Source organism: Rhinatrema bivittatum, chromosome 3 (assembly GCF_901001135.1).
Source record: "Rhinatrema bivittatum chromosome 3, aRhiBiv1.1, whole genome shotgun sequence".
NCBI classification, from domain to species: Eukaryota; Metazoa; Chordata; class Amphibia; order Gymnophiona; family Rhinatrematidae; genus Rhinatrema; species Rhinatrema bivittatum.
In genome coordinates, this window is record NC_042617.1 from 450,416,968 (window position 1) to 450,443,951 (window position 26,984).

Consider the following 26,984-nt stretch of genomic DNA (forward strand, 5'->3'; position numbering starts at 1 on the left):
TCCTGGGGGCTAAGTCCACGCCGGGAGCCGGCTACCAGACGGAGGCTTACTTCTGAGGGATCTCAGAAATCACCTCAGGAATTCTCGACTGGGGGAGGGACCCTTAGGTATCACCACAGGAGAGCGGGGCTCCTCTGTATTTTGGAATTTTTCTTCTTTGGTTTGGATTTTCTAACGCTGAGCAAGTGTGTGTATAGTCCCAAACTGCTAAGGAGACGGAGAAATACTGAAGAGCAGAGCTTCCTGCACGGGTATATGTAGTGCTGACGTCAGATTGAAATCTGACTCAGTCTCCAACTGCTATCAGGAGCACACTATACCCATTGGTCCTGAGTCCATCTGCTACACGCTAAGAAATAATAGTTTATGGATTTCTCCTCTAGGAACTTATCCAAACCTTTTTTAAACCCAGTAACACTACTGTTGAAACCACATCCCCTGGCAATGAATTCCAGAGTTTGACTATGCACTGAGTAAAAAAGAATTTTCTTTGATTTATTTTAAATGAGCTACTTGCTAACTTCATAGAGTGCCCCCTGGTCCTTTTATTATCTGAGAGAGAAAATAACCGATTTACAGTAACTTGTTCAAGTCCTTTCATGATTTTGTAGACTTCTATCATATCCTCCCTCAGTAGTCTCTTCTCCAAACTGAAGGACTAGGAGGCATTCCATGAAGTTAGCAAGTAACACATTTAAAACTAATCGGAGAAAATTATTTTTCATTCAACGCACAATAAAGCTCTGGAATTTGTTGCCAGACGATGTGGTTAGTGCAGTTAGTGTAGCTGGGTTCAAAAAAGGTTTGGATAAGTTCTTGGAGGAGAAGTCCATTAAAGGCTATTAATCAAGTTTACTTAGGGAATAGCCACTGCTATTAATTGCATCAGTAGCATGGGATCTTCTTAGCATTTGGGTAATTGCCAGGTTCTTGTGGCCTGGTTTGGCCTCTGTTGGAAACAGGGCTTGATGGACCCTTGGTCTGACCCAGCATGGCAATTTCTTATGTTCTTATGAACAGCCCTAACTTCTTTACCCTTTCCTCATAGGGCAGCCATTCCATGCCACATATTTTGGTCACCCTTCTCTGCACTCTCTCCAGTGCAGTGACCAGACCTGCACACAGTATTCAAGTTGCGGTCTCACCATGGAACAATACAGAGGCATTATGACATCGTCCATTTTAGTTTCCATTCCCATCCTAATAATTCCTAACATTCTATTTGCTTTTTTGATTGCTACAGCACACTGGGCCGACGATTTCAATGTATTATCCACTATGACACCTAGATCTCTTTCTTGGGTGGTAACTCCTAAGATAGAACCTAACACTGTGTAACCACAGCAAGGGTTATTTTTCCCTATATGCATCACTTTGCACTTGTCCACGTTAAACTTCATCTGCCATTTGGAAGCCCAATATTCTAGTCTCACAAGGTCCTCCTAGTGATCGCCGAAACTGCCACATCCACCTTCGGTACCCCTTAAGAGTTCCAAGGTCTCTGCCATCAGAGGGTAAAGCTTGGCCATGGCGCGGCCCACCTTTAGAACTGCTTCTGGAAAATTCCATTCCTGGTTCACCAACTTGCAAACCTTCTTGGGCAAAGGAAAAGCACTAGGAGGGCCCCGCATCCACATCCAAATCTGCGTCCTGCAAATCTGGGTTCTCCTGTAAATCATCGGAATCACCCGGATCTCCAGGATCAGCCTCCGAATCTTTGTGACCCGCACCCTGACAGCACAGCAGATTTCCAGAAGGCACCTCCTTAGGAAGTTTAGCGGTTTGAGGCATGGACCTCTCATTAAGGCATTTAGCCCCACAACCCCTTCCTAGCCAGGAAAGCCTTGTGGAGCAGCAAAACAAACTCTGGAGAGAAACAGTCAGGATTGGGATCCGCATTCCCCTGCCCCCCCCGAAGACAGTGGTCAGACTCCCCCTCCTCCTCCTATCCCTTCTGCACCACAGGGGACAAAAGAGGCGGCGAATCTACAGCTTCTCCAGCTACCACTAGTTTTTTCCCATGATCTTCAGCGGGAACGACCCCCCCCCCATCCCCCGGGGCCCCCAGCCACATTCCCAGATGAGCGAGGAACCTTGTTCCCCAAGTCACCTCCAATGACGTCCCTTTGCCCCCTGCTGCACAGCCAGTGCAGAAGGAACGGCTATTGAAAAATGCAGACCAAACGCTGCAGGCCTTGCAAGCTGCCACACCTGGCTTTGGTGCCATGCCACATATGGCGTGCTGAAAACAGGCCACCCGCATGGCCAAAGGCACGCCCTGAAGAAAAAAGCAGGGAGGCGGCGCGCAGGAGAAGACACAAAATGGGCCTGCTGCAGCACTCACTCAAGAGCTCCGGGGTATCGGCAACAACCATGATGCTGAAACAAAAAACTTCAAACCGCACCTGCGGTAAGGCAAGTCCCTGCCGACGACAAATGGCATGCCCAATAACCTCCCTCAAACCTTCGGATCCCCAGGGAAGCAAAGAGGAAGGGAATCCCCTGGATCAGACCCTCCTGAAAACGCAGACAGCTCCCGCTGTCCTTGGCGTACTCACTGCTGTGCCCTGACTGCTCCTGCAGCCGCTGTAAAGCAAAAAGGCAACACCTTTTTTTTTTTTTTTTTTTTTTTTTGTTGTTGTTAAAATAGCTTAAAGACTCAAACACAGGGTACTTCCCTGAGAAGGTGACTCTTCGGGAGGGGATCTCAGAAGCCCTGAGGGAGCCAGTCCCCAACCAGAGGCAAGCACCAGACGGGGGTTTCCAACCCCCCCCCCCCCCCCCCGGTTGCCCCGCTCAACCTGAGGGATGGCCCACAAAAGAGCCTAGCACCTCAGGCAGCCAGCATGCAAAGTCCAACTTCTTAAAAAAAAAAAAAGTTTTCTTTTCTAGACTCCAGGTTTAGCATCTCTACCATCTGCTGGAGACAGAGAAAATATTGAGGGACTACAGGTGGTATTCTCAGTTATGTAGCAGTGCCTCAAAGTTTTGTTCTCTGCCTCCATCTGCTGGTAGGAATGCATAAACCCAATTGTCTGGATTGATCTGAGAATGTACAGGAACTGAGGATTTCTATGTATTGTCCACAAGGACTCTAATGTCCTTTTCCTGGGTGATGACTACTAATACAAAACCCAGCATTGTTTACCTATAGATAGGATTATTTTTCCCTATGTGCATCATTTTGCACTTTTCTACATTAAATTTCATCTGTTATTTAAATTGCTCAGTCTCCTATTCTTTGCAATCAGCTGTTTAAAGAAATTTGAATAATTGTGTCTCATCTGAAAATTTGATTTCACTCATTCCTTTTTCCAGATCATTCATGAATATGTTAAACAGCACAGGTCCCAATACTGATCCCAGTGGCACACCATTATTACTTTTCTCCATTTGTGAAACTGACCATTTAGTTCAACTATATGTTGTCTTTTAACCAGCTGCCAATCTATAACAGACTACTGTCTCCTATCCCATGACTTGAATTTCCTCATGAGTCTTTCATGGAGGACTTTGTCAAATACCATCTAAAAATTCAAACACACTATCAACTAGCTCGGTTTTATCTACTTTTTTACACCTTCAAAAAAAAAAATAATTCTTAAAAAGACTGGGAAGGCAATACTTCCCCCTGTGCTAAAAATCACACTTTTTTTTTTTAATTTAGTTAGTTAGTTCTGTTTATTAAGCTAATGCCTATCTTATATGGCCACTGACTTTGTTTTTAAGATTACGGTAGTTTCTACCATTTGGTTCAGCACTGAAGTTAGGCTCACCAGTCTGCAGCTTCTCAGATCACCCCTATAGCCCTTTTTAACAATCAGCATTACATTGACCACCCTCCAGTCCTCAGGTATTGTAGCTGATTTAAATGATAGGTTTCAGATTATCAGTAACAGTTCTGCAATTTTGTGTTTGAGTTCTTTTGTCTGGGGTGGATGTCATCCGATCCTGGTGATTGGTTACTCTCTCTCGTTTGTCAATTTGATTTATTACAGTCTCCATTATCACAGAGATTTGTTTAAGTTGCTCAGAATCTCCACCATTAAGAATCTTTCTAAGGTGGGTATTTTCCCCACATCCTTCTCAGTTAAGACTGAGCCAAAGAATTAATTCAGTTTTCTTGCTTTTTCTTTGTTCTCCCTAAGCAGTCTTTATTCCTCAGTCATCTAGCAGCCTGACTGCCTCACAGATTTTTTGCTTCAAATGTATTTAAAAAAGGCTTTTATTATTAACTTTTGCCTCTATGGCGAGCTTCTTCTAAAATTCTCTTTTGGCCTGTTATTTTTTTACATCTAGCTTGTCAGTTCTTGCCTATTTTCTTCATTTGGTTCTGCTTTTCATTTTTTTGAACAATGTCCTTTAGACTTTAACTGCTTTTTTCCATCTCACCATTAAACCTATCACGTGATGGGGCAAAAGCCAGTTGAAGCCATTATGAAAGATGGTATTAACTAGGTCCACAGCTAGTAGTGGCTCTATGGCCACCACTAGACCACCATAGATTATTCTTTGAGGAGTGGGGTCCAGAGATGGGAGGGGTATTCCGGGAGCCCCCAAAACACCAGGTTCTATTTTCTTGGTGGGGAGGAGGGGAGGGGGGAAGGTGGTTGGGTTTTGGAATCTGGGGTCATTTATTTGGAAAGGGGAGGAGTTTGGAAGGAGGCAGGTTGTTTCCACACAAAATTAAATTATTAATTTTTACTTTTGTTAGGCTCTAGAGGTGATAGGCAGGGGTCTCGCAAAACTCCCAAGGGGATTTTGAACTGGGAGTGGGGGATATTTTTTCAGACCATATAGCTCTTTAATCCAATGGTGTCATTGGATTAAAGGGCCATATGGTCCATCACGCATTTTTTACCATTTTGTCACATTATATTTTATTGTGGAAAAAATTCAAGTAAGAAGTACTGCACTAAGAGAGCTGCATTATTTTACCAGAGGGGGGCAAATATCATGAGAAGGCTCCCCCTTGTGATTTTTCATCCCTCCACAGTAAAATATTGTGGATTTGAAAATCTCCCTCAAAAAAACAATGCAAAACAAATACCAAGAAAAAACAAAACAAAACAATGAGTAAAAAGCAAAATAAAAAAAAATGTTTAGGGAGGAAAATGTGTTTCCCATAACTCCTAACATTTTATTAGAACCCAAGTTTCTAAACATTTTTCTGTCCTTGGTTATATCTCCCTGCATCTAAGCTTAACCAATTGCAAAGGTAATAACGGAGGTGGCTGCATGTATGCTGATCTAAAAAGTCTAACAATATCCTGCTTGGAAGTAAGCACAGGTGAAAATCATTAAAAAAAAATCTTGAAGTTGTAAAATAGATCACCACATTTTGAATTCTCAGCAAGTAAAAGCAGGTTTGCTTACCGTAAACGGTGTTCCCATAGATAGCAGGATGAATTAGCCATGCTGTCATGGCAACTGTCATTTAGGGCCCAGGAGGTGGAGCTTTACCCAAGCAGAGGCTAGAGCTTTTCTCTCTGAGGCTGCGCATGTGTTCTCACGCAGGAAAGTAACAGATTCTCCTCAGTCTGTGATTAAGCTTTAACATAGTCGAATAGGCGGGCAACTGCCAGGGAGGAGGGAGGGTCAGCATGGCTAATTCATCCTATCTACGGAAACACCGTTTACGGTAAGCAAACTTGCTTTTTCCCAATGATAGCAGGGCTGAATTAGCCATGCTGTCATGGGAGTCCCAAGCGCCCGATCACGCTGTCCGAGATGTGTATATGTTTGCGTAATTCAATTAGTGTGGCAGTCACTGTGGATAGGAGGATAGAGACTGCAGGACTGCTTGCCCTATCTTCAGATCAGTGGCTGCTTGTTGATTAAAGCAGTAGTGGGACGTGAAGGTATGCAGCGATGACCATGTAGCTGCCTTACAAATGTCTACAGGTTGCACATTGAGATGCACTAATGAGGTAGCCACTGCCCTGACTTGGTGAGCTTTTGGAACAGAATGTAGATGTAGTTTCTGTTTCTCGTAGCAGAATTTGATGCACTGTGCTATCCAGCTGGAGATGGTGCGTTTAGCCACTGGTAGATCAGGTACTTTCGGGTCGAACGAGAAAAATAATTGAGAAACACAGAAGTCAGAATGTGTTCTCCCTTTTGTAGTATGCTAACGCTCTTTTGCAGTCCAGTGTATGCAGTAGTTTTTCCCTCTCAGACTGAGGTTTAGGGAAAAAGATGGGTAGTTCTATGGCTTGGTTTAGATGGAATTGAGAAACCACATTTGGGAGGAAGGATGGGTGAGTCCTGAGAACTACCTTTTGGTGATAAAACTGTAATAGTGGACTAAAGCTTGCAATTCACTGACTCAGTGTGCAGATGTTACTGCTACCAGGAATACTACTTTCCATGTAAGGTATTTCATGTGTGCCGAGTCCAAAGGTTCAAATGGGGAAAGCATGAGCTGTTCTAGAACTATGTTGAGGTTCCATGGAACTGGAGGTTTAGAGATCGGGAGACGAAGGTGAGTTAGCCCTTTAATGAAACGAGAAAGCAAGTGGTGATTGGAGATAGGAATATTGTTAACTGGCCTATGATATGCCCCTATGGCACTAAGATGAACCCTAATGGATGATGTTGCTAGACCAGCTGTGTATAAGGTATGAAGGTAATCCATGAGTAGCTCAGGGGAGCAGTCCAATGGTGCTATGCCATTAGAAATGCATTAGGTAGAGTAGAGCTTCCATTTATAGCTATAATTCTTTCTAGTTGAGAGTTTCCTGGATTTTAACAAGATGAATTGTGTTGAAGTGGAAACTCCTTGTTCTGTTAGTAGGAGCTGTTCAATCTCCATGCTGTCAAATGGAGAGATGAGTGCAGCGGATGCAGGAGCTTCCCTTGTTCTTGGAACAGTAGATCTGGTTGATTCGGTAGTCGAATTGGGTCTTTGATGGACAGTCATAGAAGGAAACTGTATCACGGCTGTCTGGGCCAGGCTGGGGCTACGAGTATCAGTTGAGCCCTGTCTGCTATGCACTTTTGAATTGTCCTGGTAATGAGTGGTATGGGAGGAAAGGCATACAGGAGGCCTTTTGTCCATGGAATGAGGAAGGCATCCTGAGCAATTCTGAACAGGCTGGGTCTTATTGAGCAGAAGCTAGAGACTTGAGTGTTTATTTTCGTTGCAAAGAGATCTATCAAGGGTGTTCCCCATTATATGAAGATTTTGTGGGCTACGTCTGGATTGAGTGCCCATTCGTGGGGATGAAAGATGCGATTTAGCCTGTCCACCCTTGTATTTGCTACTCCCAGTAGGTAAGTTGCTTGCAAATGTATGCAATGTCAGTGAGCGTGTTCAAAGATTATCAGGGTCTCCTTGCATAGGGACCATGAACCGGACCCTTCTTGTTTGTTGATGTAAAACATCGCCACCTGACTGTCCGTGTAGATCATGACTCTGCGGCCCTTCAGGTGAACTTGAAATACTTGGAGTGCATTTTGAATCACCCTGAGTTCCAATAAATTTGCAAGGTCTGCTCGGACATTGTCCATAAACCCTGTGTTTCGTAAATTTTGAGATGTGCTCCCCATCCCTTGCAGGACGCATCAGTGGTCAATACTGCGTTGTGAGGAGGGGGACTGAACAATGCTCCCTTGGAAAGGGTGGAGTCCAGGAGCCACCACGTTATGTCCTTCCTCATCTCGGATGTCAATGATAGATGTGTCAATGGTTGTGAGTGTTGCTTCCATGGATGTTTTAAGCCCCACTGCAAGCGTCGCATATGTAGCCTGATGTTTGGAACCTGAAAATAGCTGCTGCCATGTGACCTAGTACAATTAAAAAACTTGTCTCACCGAAGGTCTCAGTGTTAGGTTCAGCGAATGAAGGAGTTGACACATTTGTATTGCCCTGTCTTTCGGCAGGTATGCTCAGTTCCATGTCGTGTCTAGACAAGCTTCGATGAATTGTAGAGTTTGTGTTGGCTGTAGATGTGATTTCTGGAAATTGATCACCAGCCCCAATTCCTGTAAGCACTCTATCACCCATCGGAGGTGGTCGATCAAGATGTCCAGAGTCGAGGCTATTATCAACCAATCGTCCAGATATGGAAAGACTGTCATACCCTGTTGACTGAGATGAGCTACCACCACTACCATGCATTTGGTGAAAACTCTGGGTGCAGCCCTTCGTCCAAAGGAGAGAACTTTGTACTGTTAGTGTTGATGCCTGTATCGAAAGCATAGGTATCGCCAAGAGGATGGGTGGATTGGAATGTGTGTGTAAGCATCCTTCAGATCTACTGAACACATCCAATCGTTGGGCTGAATCAGAGGTAGAATAGATTTCGATTTGTATGGGGCATCGTAGGAAAGATTTGAAGAAATTTATCGGGAGCTCTTGACGCTGTGACCATTCAGGGCGCCATCTTAGGAAGCTCGGGTGAGGGTCGGAGAAAGTTCCTCTACCCCTCTAGAGCCGTCGCAACCAAGGATTGGGAGCTTTTTTGCTGCTGTTTCTCCTCAAACGCCGGTGGAGAAGGTCGCTGGGGATCGAGCTCAGGAGCGTGAGCCAACGTCCCCGACCGAGATATCTTTAAGTCCCGGCTCACCAAAAAGGCCGGCACCACCATCGGGCCCTGGAGAAGAAAGCAGTCAGTGGGGTAACAAGGGCCCCACGGAGACGCTCCGAGGAGAGGCCGAGGCATCCCGACAGACCCAGGAGGTGGAAGGACTTACCACTCAGGAGCACGGAGACAAGGTACTACCCGGAGGTGTTGGGGGAAGTGCAGGACTTGTTCTCGAGGCAGGGATGAGATCTACGAGCCCGAGGAGTGGAGCCGGCATAACAACAAGTGGGGGCGAAGTGAGAATCCAGGTAGCCCCAACACAGTTAATTTTGCCAAAAGACCCTGAGATTTCATTAAATACAATTTGGAAAGCTCTCCAATCCTTAGAAAATGCGATTTTGGGCCTAACCAAAGAAGTTATAGAAACAAAACAACAAGTAAAGGAAAACGCAACTGAGATAAAAGTACAGAAAGACAGAATTGATAAACTGGAAGAAAAGGTTAAAACATTTGAGAATGTGAATTTGATTACAATGCAAAAAGAAATGGAAGTTGATAAAAGATTAGAGAAAGTAGAAAATGCGCTGAGAGCTCACAATTTAAGATTCCTGAACTTCCCAGTTCTTAAAAATATTTCTCCAGTTGAACTCTTTAAATTGTATGTCTCTCAAACATTAAAATTACCTGAAGAACTGAAACCTATGATATCGAAAGCATATTATCTTCCAGCAAGTGTAAGAGGGGACGTTGAACAACAAGAACCGCCAGAATTGTCCAATTTATTGGATTCATCTCAGATTTTGAATGTTACAACTCGTAGACCTTTGCTAGTAACGTTCACATTTCTAATGGATAAAAATAATATTTTTAAATATTATTTTAGAAATAGTCAAATGTTATTTTTTGGCCAAAAGGTCTGGTGTTACCAAGACCTTGTAAAGCAGACCCAAATGAGAAGAAAAACTTTCTTGGGTATGAGAGGAGAGGTAGAGCAGAAAGGAATTGTATTTAAGCTCCAATTTCCATGTAAATGCTGTTTAATATATCAGTCTCAACGTTATGTTTTTTTTGATCCAGTTCAGTTGAGGACATTCCTGGACTCGCATTCTAGTCCCATGTAAGCTTGCTGTTTGGTGTATTGGTAAAGTGAGGAGTGCCGTTCAGGTCACCATTATTTTCCTGTATGTTATAATTATGTTTCTTTTTGACGCTCAATTGTAAGCTCTCCCTTATTTCTTATATTTTATCTAATGCATGGAATTGAATTATGTTTCCACTGTTGAATTAAGTAAAATTGGATGTATCTATAATCTGTGCATTAGGATATTCTAACACAAGTGGATGCTTGTAATAATTATAAAAATTCATAAATAAATAATTGAAAAAAAAAGAATAGATTTCGATACCACCATTTTGAATTACTCTTTGATCATGAATTTGTTCAACTCCTGAAGATCCAGTATGGGGCAAAGGCCTCCAGATTTCTTGGGAATGAGGAAATATGGGGAATAAAACACTAAGTTTCGGGCTTTCGGGGAAACTAGTTTTATTGCTTGTTGTTTGTGAAGTAAGGCAATTTCCTCCCCAAGTTGTGTTTGGGACCTCTGAGGCATTCGAATTGCAAGGTGGGGCAATGTGGGTTTTGTTGTAAATTGGAGTTGGTAACAGTGTCGTACAATCTCTAAAACCCATTGATCTGATGTTATACTCTCCCAGGCTGCTAGGCAAGAATGGATTCTGCCCGGTGGTGCTTGGTGCTGTGGTACTAAACAGATTGTGTTGATTTTATCGGGGCTGCAGAGTGTTGGGCCGGCTGTCTCTGGTTTCTTGGTTTACCTCGTCGCTGATGTGGAGTCTGCTGTTCCGTTTGTGGACGCTGATATGACTAGTAGGAAAGTGTCCGGTATGACTGGTAAGACCTATAAGGGTCTGTGGGCATACAATTGCCTACGAGTAGAGCCAAAATAACGGCATGTGGATGAAAATTGTGATTGCGCTGTTAAGGATTGAACCGCAATAGCTTCCTCTTTTAATTTACTAATTGTTTCTTGGAAGCGTTCTCTGAATAAATTGTCTCCTGTGCACAGGAGGTTGGCAAATTTTTCATGTAAATCCTCCCTCATGGCACTCTATCGAAGCCATGCCATTCTGCGGGCTGCAATGGCCGTAGCAGATGCCCTGGAAGATGTCTCAAACCCTTCGTATACAGCCCGTAAAAGGTGCCTAGAACACTCTTCCATATCATGGAGAGGTGGTGGTATCTGTTCTCCAGTCGATGTAAGCATACCCTTCGTTGCTTGTATGCACTCATACATATATTGTACCATATAGAATTGATGGTGCAGTATTCGGGCGTTTAACATCGCATTCTGGTAAACCTCTCTTCCAAACTCGTCTAAACATCAGTTAGCCTTGCCCGGTGGGGGTAGGAGGTATGTGTCTGTCTTCTTAGATCTTTGCATTGCAGATTCGACCACAATTGATGCATGTGGCAATTGGGGTATAGTGTAGTGTGATGTTTTCCGCATTTGGAATTTTATATCCGTTTTTCTTGATACAGCCGAAAGAGAAAACGGCATTTCCCAGGATTTTTGTAAAATGTTGTGTAAGACTTCCTGTGGTGGAAGAGATGTGGGTTCCCTCTGGAGTATCAAAAATCTTTAGGAGACCTATAGTTTCTGCTCTAGGATCAGCATCCTTTTGGACCTCCAGATGCAATATTGTACCCTTTTGGCGTCTTGTGTGCGTTGACTTTCGCGCCGTTGGCGTCTGTTCCTGCACCGTATGTCTCAGTTTCTGCACCGTACACGTCGACGCTGGTGACATGGTCTTCGGCGCCTCCTGCGCCGCTCTCGGCGCCTTGTGCATCACAGTGGATTCCGACGCACGGTGCTTCGAGGACGGTGCAAATTTTGTTATCGAGGCCGAACCATTGTCCGGCTTTCTTGGATCAGGTCCCTGATCCGAAATAAGTCGAGGACGCCGTGAATCCTCCTTACCTCCAGGCCTGGAGACTCTAGGATCCCACGACGCAGCTCTCTTCAGCAGTGGGACTGGACTTTTGGAAGGCCCTGGTGAAGAGTGCGCCTCAGAAGGCTCCGAAAGGCTTTGGAGCTCCTTCATTTTATAGGCTCACTGTCTTTGGGCCCTCGGCGACATTCTGGCGCAAAACTCACAGTCTTACTGACTGTGATGTGGCCCGAGGCACCGGTAGCATTGGTCGTGGCCATCGGTGACAGACATTACTTTTCCGCATCGGCAGGGTTTAAACCCAGATTGCTTTTTGGCCATATTTTAATACTATCGTCGAAATCTGTTGAGGAGAAACGAGCTCCGTGTGCGATCCTGCGCACGGAAAGAACAGACTGAGGAGAATCTGTTACTTTCCTGCGTGGGAACACACGCACAGCCGCAGAGAGCAAAGCTCTAGCCTCTGCTTGGTAAAGCTTCGCCTCATGGGCCCTGAATGACAGTTCCCATGACAGCATGGCTAATTGAGCCCTGCTATCAACGGGAAAAGTAATATTCTTTATTTTTGGAGACTATTTTAGCTTTCCCACTTTATTTTACTAACCTTCTGAATCCAAACATCTTTCAAATTTCAGGGATAATTGATAAGTGTCGTAACAACGAATCCGAGGCTTGTATGTTCCTAGAAAACAAAATCATGCTAGAAATTAACACAAATGCATGCTTTCAGATAAGGTCAAGAGTATTTTCAATCTGAATCAATGCATTTCTTTTCTGTTTACTTTGCAGTAGAGAGGATCACTAACACTTCATCTAGTCATGGGAGTACTCTGCACAAGACTGACATTTCACACTCAGCTCCCAATAACCAATTATTCCTGACTCTCAGCAGAATGGAGACAGAGTCAGATTTCAAAGCTGATGTCAGCCTACATATACCCGTGCAGCATGCTTAGCTCTTCAGTATTTCTCCGTCTCCCATAGCAGATGCGGACACTATCCAAAAGAGAATAGTGTAACATTTACAAGAAAGAAGAAAATTTACCTTTAAGAAGAGAGCCCCGCTTCTCCTGCGGTGAAACCTAACAGTCCCTCCCCCCAGTTGAGACTTTCCTGAGGTGGATTCGATATCCCTTAAAGGTGAGCCTTAGTCCGCTGGCCAATTCCCTGCATGGACGTTGCCCCCAGGGTGGCTGAAAAGGCAGCGGGTGCAGATTCGAACGCGGTGGTGAAGGTACTCCCTCTCCCCTCGCAGCTGGAGACAGACCGGCATGTGACCGGTAAGCGCTGAGACCAGGTAAGGTAGAAACCTTCTCTTCTAAGTCTCCGGTCTCCAAGGCTCGAACAGCCGTACCGACCTTCCTCCGATGAGGTTTAAATGGGGTTGAGCAGCCTTCTTCTGGCTAGGCCCCGATCTGGTCGAGGGTCCACACACGTGGACCCTCGTTCCTCTGGGGGGGGGGGCCCCATCTTGTTGCCGGGGTCGTCGGCGCCATCTTCCCCCCTCGCCGCCGGTACACACAGAGCAGGCCAGCGGCCTGAGGTGCCTAACTTGAGCACGTCTGTAGGGATACACGCTTAACTGTGTGCACATCTGGGTTGTGCGCACTAGGCCGCACGCACAACTGTGCGCATAACTGTGCCACATACACAAAATCCGCCGCCTGCACGCATAACTTGTGCGTACGTACTGCGCATAACTTCTACGATCCTAGCGCACAACTCTCCCACAGACTAGTTTTTAAGCCCTACACGCACACAAACGATGGCACTACCATCCAAGAAGGCCAAGGGACCCTTCCTTTGCCCAGCCTGCCACTTGAGAGCTGCGCAGCCTGAATTAGATTCCCTTCTGTGCCAGCAGTGCGAACAGAACCAGGGAGAGCCCAATCAAGACCTCCCACAGCCAGGAGCGGGATCCAGAACAACTGATGATGGCACCCCGGACCTATGTCCAACTTGGTGCCCCCACAAGAAAGTTCCTCCGGGGCTACCACTACAATCTCTCCTGGCATCAACATGGACCCAGGAACCTTCTCCTGGGTGGAATTTTTCAAAGGGCTGCAAACCTTTGTCCAGGCACAACTAGCCCCGGCTGTCCACTTGTCTCAAAACTCTGCCGGAACGACAAGCCCTTCCCAGCAGCTTCCAAGGCTCTCAAGACATGCTTCTCCTATCCAAGATCATCCGGGATGGGGAGCCAGATACCTCAGAGGAGGAAACAGACTCCCTAGAAGAAGGGGGAAATCCCCCCAGGGATGGAGCCATACTGGACCATGCTCCAATTCTTCCACAAAGACGAATTACCAGCCCCCGTGTCCCAAACTATGAAGACACTAGGTCTCCCCGACATGGCCCTACATTGGAGCCTAAAAAGAATCCCATGTTGGTGTACCTCCATAAAGCCTCATGGTATTTTCCTATGTTGGAGCCCATCAAGGAACTAATTGACCTGGAATGGAATGCTCCAGAGGCCAGTTTTAAAGGGGGACGGGCACCAGAAGCCCTATACCCGCTGGAACCCACGGCCAAGGAACTTCAATGCTTCCCTAAAGTGGATGCTATGATCTGTGGTGTCTCAAAATGCACCAAAATCCCTGTAGAGGGAGGAGTGGCACTGAAGGACGCCCAAGACAGAAGGCATGAAGCATTCCTTAAGCAGTCCTTTGATGTCTCAGCAATGACACTACAAATTGCCTCCTACTGCACCTTGGTGGCACGTTCCTGTTTGATCCTCTCCCGAAGAGACGCCACCACGCCAGGAGAAACGATGGAACCTGTGGTCTCCTTCCTCACCGATGCTACCGCTGATCTCGTGCACACATCATCCAGAGGTATCGCTGACACAGTGGCAGCCAGAAGACAATTATGGCTCCGAAACTGGTCGGCCGATGCGACTTCCAAGGCGAATCTCACAAAAATGCCTTTTAATGGATCTCTCCTGTTCGGAAGTGAACTGGAGAAGTTAGCCAACAAATGGGGTGAATCCCCAGTACCCCGATTACCTGAAAGCAGGAACAAAAAAAACATATCAGTGCTCCTCCCCCTGAAGAACCAAGGGTAGAGGATTGAAGTGTTTTAAACCTTACAGGAACACACAGTCCCAAGCTCCTCGTACTTCAGGAAGGCTTCAGTACTTTCGGAACAAGCACATTAAGAGAGGAGCAAGCTCAGGGGCAGGATCCGGCCGTGCCCCACAATGAGAAGACGCAGACCCATCCACAGGAAGAAGACATAGGGGGCAGACTTACCCTCTTCTACCAAAGATGGGTCAAAGTAAATTCGGACAAGTGGGTCCTATCATTCAAGAGGGGTATGCCCTGGAATTCCAAAGCATCCCCCCAGACAAATTTATGAGATCACCGTGCCACCCACTCCAAGAGACTGGCAGTGGAAACCACGCTAGCAAGACTACTCAGCCTGAAGGCAATAACTCCGGTGCCTATGTCTCAACAAAATACTGGTCACTATTCCATCTATTTTATTGTTCCCAAGAAAGAAGGAACATTCTGACCCATCCTGGACCTCAAGGCCGTCAACCATTACCTGAAGGTACCACACTTCTGCATGGAAACCCTACGCTCCGTTATAATGGCAGTGCAACCAGGAGAATTAACCTCCCTGGACTTATCCAAAGCCTACCTTCACATCCCGGTCCATCAGGATACTGGGCAATCATTACCAATTTCAAGTTCTACCCTTTGGACTAGCCACCGCTCCCAGAACCTTCACCAAAATTATGGTGGTAGTAGCGGCGGCACTGAGGAAAGAAGGAGTTCTGGTACATCCTTACTTGGACGATTGGCTGATCAGAGCAAAGTCTCCGGAGGAGAGTCGCCACACGACAACCAGAGTCATGAACTTACTACAAGAGCTCGAGTGGGTCGTGAACACAGCCAAGAGCTGCCTACAGCCCTCCCAGTCACTAGAATACCTGGGAGTGCGGTTCGATACCAAGCTGGACAACGTCTACCTTCCCCCTCCAAGGAGAAAGAAACTGATGAGTCAATTGCGAAACCTGTTGAACTCTGTTTGCCCCAAGGTATGGGACTACCTTCAAGTCCTCGGCCTCATGACCTCAACTCTGGAAGTTGTTCGTGGGCAAGGGCCCATATGCGTCCACTACAACGCTCCCTATTGTCACGATGGAATCCAGTGTCCCAGAACTACTCAATTCGTGCCTCCAGATATCGACAGAGGTTCGGCATCAGCTTCAATGGTGGCTACAAGAACATCTAAGCAGAGGCGTAAACCTATCCGCACCGAAGTGGATCTTGCTCATCACGGACACGAGTCTGCAAGGAGCCCACTGTCAGGAACTAACAGCCCAGGGACAATGGAACAAAGAAGAGATGGAATGGAACATAAACCGCCTGGAAGCTCGAGCGGTCAAACTAGGCTGCCTGCGATTCAGACACAGACTCAGAGGCAAGTCTGTCAGAGTCATGTCGGACAACGCAACAACCGTGGCCTACATCAACCTCCAGGTGTCTCTGGAAATAGACCCTCTCATGGAGTGGGCAGAAACAAACCTGCAAGGGATTTTGGCCTCCCACATCGCGAGAAAAGACAACATCTCAGCAGATTCTCAGCAGAGAGAGCCTAGACCCGGGGGAATGGTCACTGGCGGACACAGCCTTCCAGATGATAGTGAATCGATGGGGTCCCCCAACCATGGACCTCCTCACAACTCATCACAATGTCCAAGTCCCCAGATTCTTCAGCCGCAGACAAGAACCACAGTCTCAAGGAATCGACGCTCTCATCCAGAACTGGCTTTCCCACCCTGGCCGCTACTGATAGAGCACCATAGGGGACTAGTCCTACTAGTTGCCCCGGAATGGCCAAGAAGGCCATGGTCCGTGAACATGCGAAGACTATTGGCGGGGAATCCGCCTCGTCTACCACCATACAGGAACATTCTTCAGCAGGGAACGATCTCCCATGAAGACCAGGCTCGATTCTCTTACGGTATGGCCCTTGAGAGGACTAACCTAAAGAAGCACGGCTACTCAAAAGCCGTGATCGACACCCTGCTCAGAGCACGCAAGTTCTCCACATCTGTGTCTTACATATGGATCTGGAGAGTATTTGAAGCCTGGTGTGAAGACCGCGCTCTCCTTCCGAGGACAGCCAAGATTCCCACGATCCTAGAATTCCTAGAGGACAGCATTCAGAAGGGGTTGTCTCTCAACTCCCTCAAGGTTCAAGTCACTGCACTGGCCTGTTTCAGGTCCCAAGTGGACAGCATCAGACTATCAACTCATCCTGATGTGTCTTGCTTCCTGAAAGGAGTTAAACAACTTCGGCCACCTCTAAAGTGGCTGGTGCCTCTATGGAACTTCAACCTAGTACTAGACTTCCTAGCAGGGGAGTCCTTCAGACCAACAAGCGGCCTGTCTCTATGCCTCTTGACCTTAAAGACTGCATTCTTGATCGCAATATGCTCAGCTCAGCGCATCTCCGAACTTCAAGCATTATCCTGTCGTGAACTGTTCCTCAGGTTCCCCCAGGCACAATACAGCTGCGTATGGTACCATCCTTCCTTCCGAAAGTGGTTTCCTAGTTTCATATGAACCAGTCCATATCCTTACCATCACCAGATGAACACAGAGATTCGGAAAACTCACGCCTCCTTCGCCACCTGAATGTCGGCAGAATCCTAGTCTGATACCTCAAGAGATCAGAATCCTTGTGCAAAACTGATCACCTGTTCATTCTTCACAGCGGGAAGGAACAAGGGGAAGCAGCATCGAAGGCGACCATAGCCCATTAGATCAAAGTTGTTAATGCTGCCTACACAGAGGTAGGAAAACCATTACCTCTACAGGTCAAGGCGCATTCTAACAAGGGCCCAGGCAGTCTCCTGGGCTGAAACCAGGCTGCTTTCGCCAGCCGAGATCTGTCGGGCGGCGACATGGTCCTCCCTACACACCTTCTCCAGGTTCTACTGTCTGGATGTCCAGGCCAGGGAGGATACAGCCTTCGCAAGGGCAGCACTAAGTGGGCCATGGGCAGCCTCCCACCCAGTAGGGGTGTAGCTTTTGTGCATCCCATTGGTCCTGAGTCCATCTGGCTACACACTAGGAAATGGAGAAATTACTTACCTGATAATTTAGTTTTCCTTAGTGTAGACAGATGGACTCAGCATCCCGCCCACGGCTGCTCCAGAAATAGAGAAGCTCAGATATCAATCTCGAGACTGTACGGGTAAGCCTCGGCCTACTTTTATGTTAAGACACCCACAGTTACCTAGATGTCGGCGTTTATTGTTTCAGCGCATCGGCGGTCTCCAGTGCCAAAATATTCTATATATATATAATCAGTTGAACCTGTTCAAAGTTAATCAAGTATACTCAAGTGTAATCAAGTATCAAGCAACATATCCACACTGGCTTTGAGAATACTGAAGAGCTAAGCATGCTGCACGGGTATATGTAGGCGGACATCAGCTTTGAAATCTGACTCCGTCTTCCATCTGCTATCAGGACAGCACAATACCCATTGGTCCTGAGTCCATCTGTCTACACTAAGGAAAACGAAATTATCAGGTAAGTAATTTCTCCATTGTTGAGCCACCAGAGATGCCAAATGACCCAATTTTCTGGAGGGAGGCTAGTCCTGACGTTTTGATGCTGCTTGTCTATTGTATTATGGTACCTGCAGTATGAATTTAAAAACGGAAGACACAAGATGACATGCACAAAGCCAGGCTAGGCAAACTGAGGTGTTCATGAAAAGTCAGAACTGCATGACATATAGCAGCGACAGCGTAAAACAGAGCCAGAGTAGGCGCCTGTGCTAAAACGGGTGTTTGTTTAAACATGTGCAGACTGGCTCTTCAAAGCCTTCCAGTGCGTTCCGCTTGCCCCTTCGGTATAGAATGTCCAAACAAGGGTCAAATATAGTTACCAGCTGCAAGGATATACTGTCCATTCCTTGACACCTTAAGGTTTGTGCTAACCGTGGGCATGTCAAAGTCCTGAATAAGTTCAATTCTTCTCCGAACATCTATTAAAAAAAAAAAAAAAAAAGCAATCAACAAATTCTATAAAGAGACAACTTCAGTGTTCTAACACAAGTAGAAATGTAAAGTTCCTAACACAAGCTCTGAAAAACTGCAAAGCCAGTAAGCCAATTTTCTCTTACTAATCTAAGTACGGGATCAGTGAAGGAAAGATTTACTTTTAACTTGGATATTTGTTTTAAGGGGGGGGGGGGGTGTTTCAGGTAATTGAATTCTAAATGCTTTTAAAAGATCACCAAACTGTCAGTAAGTAGGACTGGAGCCCGATGACTGGTGCTGCTGCTCTCGAGTTTCAAACTTGGGCTCATTCGAGCCGTGACCCTGTGCCCAATGCCTGCGGACAGTGTACAATGTCCTCTGCACATTTTCAACAGACATGACGAGCCAGGCCAACTTACCAACATCTTGCTTTTGTAAAGCTCTCTTCTTTCTATCAGAAAGCCACTGAAAGAAAAAGAAATAAAATATAACAAACCTAAAGGTGCTGGTTGGGTTATTTAGGTTTGGTGATCTCAAGGTAGCAAAGCAGTGTGACAAGGTGATGGTGAGGGCTGAAAGAATTCCAGGGTGCACAGTAGGAGACCAAAACCATAACAGAATAGAAGAAAGCCTGGGACAAGCAGAGAGGATCCTTAGAGCAAGAATATGAAGGTAATGCCCGAGATCAAGTCTGTTCTGTGGCCTTGCATCAGGGATGGGCAGATGAGCTAGGCCCCCTTGATTCTGATCTTATATTTTTCTGTTTATGCAAGTGACATGCAGCAAAATTCAAAGCAAAGGATTCAGTAAATGCCACACACTCCATTTCTGCTTCTCTGCTCTCTCACACCTGTACTGGGTCTCGTTCCCCAAACTCCTGCTGTTTCCTTTCCCCTCCCCCCTCTCAGGCTTTCCCCTGTCCCATCATTCTTTTGTCTCTCTCATGTCATCCCCGCCTCTTCTCTGTTCCTTTCTTACACACTCCCTTCAATCCTCCCCCTCACAAGTTTTCACCGAAGACAGCAACAGAGGCAGCCTTGATAAAAGAGCTGCTGCCACCTATCCCAGTGATTCTGCATCTCATCCTCTCCTGCAGGAACGTCTGAGGAAGGAAGAGGAGAAAAAGAGGCACCAGGGAGACACGCAGAAGCAGTCCTGCTCTTGTGTATACTGCGGGTTGGTGGGACAGTGTCTACCAGCCACATAATGGCAGCAGGACTCCTCCAAATGACTCGCAGTGGTGGACCCGTGCTGTCGCCTGTCCACAAAAGCTGATAGACTTGAATGAGAGTTTACTACTGCTCCGCTCCTCACTCCATGCTGGGGTTCAGCACCTGCTCTCTCGAGTGCATACATGCCCATGGAGGGTGGGATAGAAAACCATTTAGAACATTTGGGCGCTAATCAGTTTTTAAGAGCCAAGGAAATGGTTTTCATTCACTTTTGCCTATTTTTTGCACCTATACTGTTCATTTCTTTTGTTTTCTCTTTTGAGTGCTTATTTTATACTTTTCCTATTTAGAGCTTTTGCTCTTCCCTTCTTTCAGCTTATTTTCCTTTTCTTCTCTCCCTCCAGATGCTTTCCCCTTCCATCTTTACTCCCCAGTTTCTTTCCCTCCTGCAGCTACTCCACCCGCCCAACCTCAGTGTCTCCTTTCCAGCCTCTCCTCGATCCTGGACCACTGCATCGGCATTTCTGTCCAAGCTGGTGGCAAATGTTGAATTTTAGGCATCCAGATTATCTAGCACCTAGAGTTTTTCCCAGTCCTGGAGGTAAGGCTGATTCTCGAGCATTCACTGAATCCCTTGAAGACCTTGATCACTCAAAGGCAGCTTTTTACTGAAGTACTTCCTGCAGTCCCCAGTGTACCACAGAAATCTCCTATCCAAGCACAGCAAGTTCCATCCCCCCTCAACTTCTGGGACCTCACAAGATCAGTACCCAAGATGGGAGGGAGGCAAATTGATTTTTATGAACTTCCACCTGCAGATTGAACTAGAGACAACTGATGCTTTAGGGACATTTTTTCTGCAGTACAAAAATTAAAAAAAAAAAGTCTTAAAATGTATTTGACTGTTCAGTTAACAAAATTTTAAAACTTGTTTAATAAGCTTTTTGATCGCCATCACCTTTCAAAACAAGGATGGTTTTGCAAATCTAAGGGCATGCATCAATATTTTAGATTTAGAAGAATCGGGTGATTTGTGCATAATGATCAGGTTAGGAAGAATGGAATTTAACTAAACATTCATTCCAGTCACTTAAACAAATGGTCCAATGCCACACACTTAGAAAGAGGACGATGTCAATGATTCCATTATTCAATCTTCAACCAGCTCAAAGGGATCAAGAAATAACTTCAGGGAAAATAATTACACTGCGATGCAAAAAGTTCATTTGTGCAAATGAAAGAACAAGGTGGAGGAAAACGAGGATGCAGATAAGAGAGGTTTTAATTTTTGAAATGACTGATCAAAAAGTAGATAACTGTCTAAGAAACACTTCAATCAGCACTGAATCATTAAATGTGTTCACATAGTCTGGAAACTTGTCACATCGTGTCTATTAGAAGACAGTATTAGTAACTCAGGGGTGATTAACAGAATGGTTGCTAAAATAAGCATTTCTTGCTTAGGTCATTATCTATCTTTTCTTCATTCATTGGCGAGAGGCATGTCATCAGCACAGTCAACTGCATCCCTTCCGCCTGGCAAGTTGGTGTCCTGAGCATCAGTGCCTGCTCGTGCCTGCTCGTGAACTGCTTGCAACTCAGGAGCGACGTCCTGACCTCCTAATTCGTGACACTTGCCTGCCTGGTATCGGTGGTTTTGTGAAGTTATTCTACTCGTGCTTCTGAAGAACATCTCAGTGGCAGCGTGTGGTTTCCATCCCCCACCTTGTAAGGGCCGCAGCCCTGCCAGGCGGTGCATATGCACGGTGTTCCAGCAGGATGCTGCCATTGGGGGTTCTCCTCACCGTGAGGCTGCTATGCTGGCCCCAGAGTAGCAGGTCAAATCCTGGGCTCAGATGTGGGCAGGCAGTGTCTCTTGGCTCCGGCCCTGCAGAAGCTTCAGCTCCTCCAGCACACATCCATGAGAGGCATGCACTCAGCCTCCCACCCACAACAAACAGCTTTTAAACAAGGACAAAATTTCTACTAATTTAAGAAAATATATTTGTTGCTCAACCTTTTCCCAAAACTTTCCACACATGCCTCTCATTTTAGGTTGCCTCCTTGTCTCCCTTTTCTAGGGAAAGTCTTGCTTGGTTTTACATCCCTTTTCTCTTATCAGCTCCTTCACAAAATAAGCTTCCAGCTCAATGCACCTGAGCAAGTATTTTGGACACAAAGCTGTTATTTTCTCTCTCTCAAACAAATGGGTCTCAAAACATGTTCTCAAGCTTGTGCTGTTTCCCACCAGCTCAGGGACAAAGGGAGGGAGTGGGCAGAAATTAAAGTGATATGTTTGTTATTTCTTTACTGAATGTATGGCAAACTTCTTTCTGGGAAAGAGATTGCTTAAAGAGGCATGAAAAACTGAGAAGTAAATGTTAAGGCTCAATTAAAGGCAACAGTTTTGTACAGAAACATGGTTTCACTCTGGTGGACAACTGAAACACTAATCTCAAGACAGCCATTGACAAAATCACACCATGGAAAACCATTACCATGAAAAACCCCAAACCAGTCCTCTGGTTTGATCTGGAGCTGCTGAAAACAACTGGAAGGAAGCTGGAACAAAAATGGCGGAAATCAAAATCACAGACAGACAAAAAACACTGCAAAAGACCCCAGACAATCTATTGCATGGCAGTCACTGATGCCAAAAGAATCTAGCAATCAAGCAGAAAACTCACCTAGAGAACTGCTCCGGACCATAAACTCTATACCCTCCCACTTCTCAACCGACGTGCACTGCAGCAAACTAGCCACAATCTTTATGGGCAAGATAACATGGATCCAATGAAAACTGAAGAAAGCACCAGTGAAAGAATCAGCATAAAAGTTCCTAACAATCAACACAAATGCCCTCTCCGCTAAACCAGATCACCTTCTGTCCACTATCAGAAGACAACATTGATTCCCTGCTCCACTACGCTCAGAATAACCACATTCTCAGAAGAGCCCTGTCCTCCCCATCTAATCAAGCAAGCCATACACAGGCTATCATGCCATATGCAAACCATAATAAATGCCTCACTAAGCAGAAGCCAATGTCCCAAAGACCCTAAAGAAAGCTATTGTGAAAGAGACCAAAAAAGACAAACCTCAACCCCCAATGACCTAAACTACTGCCCCATGTTTAACATACCCTACCTAAGCAAGATCACGCCAGGAACCGGTTACCAGACCAAGGCACATCTCTGAGGGCTCTCGGAAATCACCTCAGGAATTCTCAGCTGGGGGAGGGACCTTTAAGTATCACCGCAGGAGAGCGGGGCTCAATCTTTCTCCAATTTAAAAGTAGAATTTCTTCTTCTAAAGGGTGCAGCGATCCCAATAAAGAAAGCACATCCACATTTGCTAGAAGATGGAGAGATACTGAAGGGCTGAGGTCACTGCAGGGGTGTATCTAAGGTGACGTCAGCTTTGAAACCTGATTCCATTTCCATCTGCTAGAGGGGAGCATATACCCCATTGGTCCCTAGTCCAGCTGACTACATGCTAGGAAAAGCTGCACTACTCTAACATATCACCGGCACACCTCAGACTCCTTAGATCCTTTCCAGTCAAGTTTCAGGCCACAGTACAGAACTGAAACCACACTATGTTAAGCCAAGATCATACCCAAACTATCTCCATGGGAAAAGCTTTCTCCAGAGCACCCCACTTGTCTGTTGAGTTCTCTGAGGTTCCATTCTCTCACCTACTCTTCAATATATATCCAGCCCCCTTGGGCAAGCTTATCAGGGATTGTCACATCGCCCACTAGTCTTACGCAGACAACATCCACCTACTAATTCCCCTAGGCACAAATCAGACAAACCATCACCTCACCCAAACAGAGAAAACTGCACAAGAAAAACCTTAAGCTAAATACCCACAGATACTATGGATTGGGGAAAAGGACCCTGACCATGCTCTCCCAGAAGTAACCCTAGGAGAAGCAACTCTTACCCTCAGCTCTAAAGTCCAAAGCCTGGGTTTCATTCTGGACTTCAAACTAATCATTCAAGGCCCTGGTCCAAATGGTAACCAAAATGACCTTTTCCCCACCTTTGAAAGCTCCATCATCTCTACTCATTATTATACGATATGGCCTTTGCTACAGCTGTCCAAGCTACTGTAATCTCATGCATGGCCTAATGTAGGAAATACCTGTTCTCTACACTACCACCTATAACTTATCCAAAATGCTACTACTTGCATGATAAATAAATGCACATAAATTTGATAGAATAACCTCAATTCTGTAAAGTCCACCCTGGCTCCCAACATTTTATTGCTGATTAAGTTTTATGTTAAATGTTAGTTTGTTTTTGCGACTGGTTCACCATCTGTTTTTGGTGAACTTAATGGTTTGTATTTTGTTACTTTTATTATGTTTTATTAGGCTGAATTACTGTATTATTTAAACTGATTGCATTTAATGGTTAATTCTATTGTAAACTGCTCTGATAAACCTTTTATGAGCAGTATATTAAATTAAATTGAATTTGTTGCACCAATTTCAGCTTCCTACAAATCCAAAGGTCAGATCCCCAACTACCCTCAGCAGTTTTCTAACCCTTATAAAACCTCACCAGGCACTTCGATCAATAAGACTTGCCATATTGGGTGAGACCAAAGATCCATCAAGCCCAGTATTCCTGTTTCCAACAGTGGCCAATCCAGGTCACAAGTATCTGGCAGGATCTCAAGGGGGTAGATAATTTCCAAGCTGCTTAACCCAAGAATAAACATTAGATTTCTGCAACTCTACCTTAATAATGGTTAATGGACTTTTCCTCCAGGAACTTGCTGGACCTTTTTTAAATGCAACTACACTAATAGCTTTCACCACATCCTCTGGTAACGAATTCCAGAGCTTAATTATGCATTGAGTAAAAAAAAAACAAAACTAATTTCTCTTATTAGTTTTAAATATATTACCTAGTAACTTCATTGTGTGTCCACTGGTCATTGTACTTTTTGAACACAAACTGATTAATGTTTACTCGTTCCATTCAATTCATTTTATAGAACTCTATCATATCTGCTCTCTTCTCCAAGCTAGAGTACTAATCTCGTTATCCTTTCTTCATAGGGGAATTGTTCCATCCCCTTTATCAATTTGGTCACCCTTCTCTGTACCTTTTCTAATTCTGCTTTATCTTTTTTGAAATATGGTGACCAGAACTGCACACAATTCTCAAGATGAGGTTGCACCATGGAGCGATAGTCATAATATTCTCTGTTTTATTTGCCATTCCTTTCCTAATAATCTCTAGCATTCTATTTGCTTTCTTTGCTGCTACTACACACTGAGCAGAAGATTTTAATGTATTTTCAACAATGTCACCTAGATCCTTTTCTTGAGTGGCAATTCCAAACATACCATGGGATATCCATTGTGTAGCCATAATTTGGTTACTCTTCCCTAAGTGCATCACTATGCACTTGTCCACATTAAATTTCATTTGCCATTCGCATGCCCAGTCTCCCATTTTGCAAGGTCTTTTTGCAATTTCTCACCCTGCTATAGCATCACCATGCACCTCATAATTGCTAGAAAAAGGACCTTTTATGTGCTGCCCCACCTCATGGAACTCCCTACTCAGCATATCAGGTGCCTGGCCCAGACCTCCTTAACTTCACGAAAATGGTAAAAACAGAACAATCAGGGCGATGTAATAAAACGGGTGACCATGATTGAGCACCCACACTCCTAACATGCACTCAGCCAGCTTTCCTGGGCGTGCAATGCATTATTTGAATGAGGGGGTCACACTAAAAAGGACGCACTAGGGATAAATTGTGCGTCCCTAGCACAACTATCGGGACAATACTAAATAAGAAGAACCATAGAAAACCAGTATTTTGGGCTTTTTTGTAGCTTTGTGGGGGTGTTTTTTAGACAGCTCGGTGTACCTAAGACTTAAAACCAGCCCTAGAGCTGGCGTTAAGTTTTCCGTTTTAAAATCGTGCATCAGGCACACAGTGATTTTCTGCATTGTGGGGTAATAGCTAATAGCCTCATCTATATTTACATGTGATGAACACCATTAGCTACGTGCTGGTTTGGATGCACATTTTGGACCCACTAAGCCTCTTACTGCACTGGGTGTTAGCCTAGCGCATCCAACAGCTTGTTAGCCTGTATCCTAGGCTCAGCAAACAATATAGCATCAGCCTGAATGTCTTTAAAAAATATCCCTGGATAATCCTGCATGAAGAATAGCACCTGGCTATTCTACACAGAGGTGCAGAAGTGTTTATAAAACAGATGCCAGTCAACATTTTTTAAGAGTCAAGAGTGAAAATTCCCTATCCTTGTTTTAAATTCATGTTTTTCTTTTATCTAGTTTTTACTTTTTTTGCTCACTGCTGTGCAGCCAGTGATTGCTCACTGTTGTGCAGCCAGTGATTGCAACCAGAGTAGCAGCAATCAGGCAGGTTTCTCAATGTGTTTACGAAGCACTATATTTATACACAGAAACATGTTTCCATCTCCAGATATCTGAACGCAAATTTTTACATTTTTATACCACCTGAATTTTTTTTTTTTTTAAATAAGATACAATAGTGTTGAGGTACTCTCATACGATAACTTTCTACTTCAAATCTGGCAACAGTACTGAAAACCCAAATACCGGTAGACACGTTTGGGAACTTCTGCATTAAGCAATTGATTTCCAACCACCGATTCTGTTCTTTAAAATGAGTGTGCCCATCATGTTTGCTGGCGATAGTGGAGAGGAGTCGTGCCACACAGTGACTTCCTAATTCACCGGCTTCTTCACCTTCCAAAAGGTTTCTAGCGAGGCCCTGGAGTCCCAGGCTTTCAGCAAATATCGACCCCCCGCCCCTCCCCTCCCCATGTGCGACTGAGCCCTCTCCCCTCCTCTCTCACCCCCATCACCAACCTCAGGTAGCGACTTCCCACAGCTCAGGTTGTAAATCTTCACATCATTCACGTTGGAGATCTGCATCTCTACCTGCGCTCCTGCGAGCGTAACGTTTACCGGTAAAGAAAAAGAAACCTCTCCACGCCGACAGGTGAACCCATACCACCGCCGCCGCCGCCGCCGCACTCTTTCACTTCCAGGTCAAAGGGGAACGAGAGGCGGAGACTCAGAAGAAATCGGGGTCTCCGGTGCGGCCATCTTGTGACTGGCCATGTGTATGGTGGTGGTGGCGGCGGCCATACTGTGCTTGGCAACGCGCCGGAAGGCAGAAGCCGCTCTCATGTGCTTGGCGGTGTAGTACAGGCAGTGCTTGCTTGGAAAGCAAGTGGGAAAGAAGTGTTATATTTATATTTTTTGAAAGTAAAAAAAA

General features: G+C 45.4%; 1 protein-coding gene across 1 annotated transcript in view; it reads right to left on the reverse strand.

Moving 5' to 3' along the window:
• Positions 1 to 26,748, reverse strand: part of NOL10 (nucleolar protein 10) — a 226,040-nt gene extending 199,292 nt beyond the window's left edge. The window contains exons 1-4 of the mRNA XM_029595891.1: positions 26,573 to 26,748; positions 18,924 to 18,969; positions 18,411 to 18,509; positions 12,103 to 12,180 (exon numbers count right to left, since the gene is read on the reverse strand). Of these exons, the coding sequence (XP_029451751.1) occupies positions 12,103 to 12,180; positions 18,411 to 18,509; positions 18,924 to 18,969; positions 26,573 to 26,638 (289 nt within the window). The 5' untranslated portion in view covers positions 26,639 to 26,748. The remainder of the gene's footprint in view (positions 1 to 12,102; positions 12,181 to 18,410; positions 18,510 to 18,923; positions 18,970 to 26,572) is intronic.
• Positions 26,749 to 26,984: the final 236 nt, after the last annotated feature.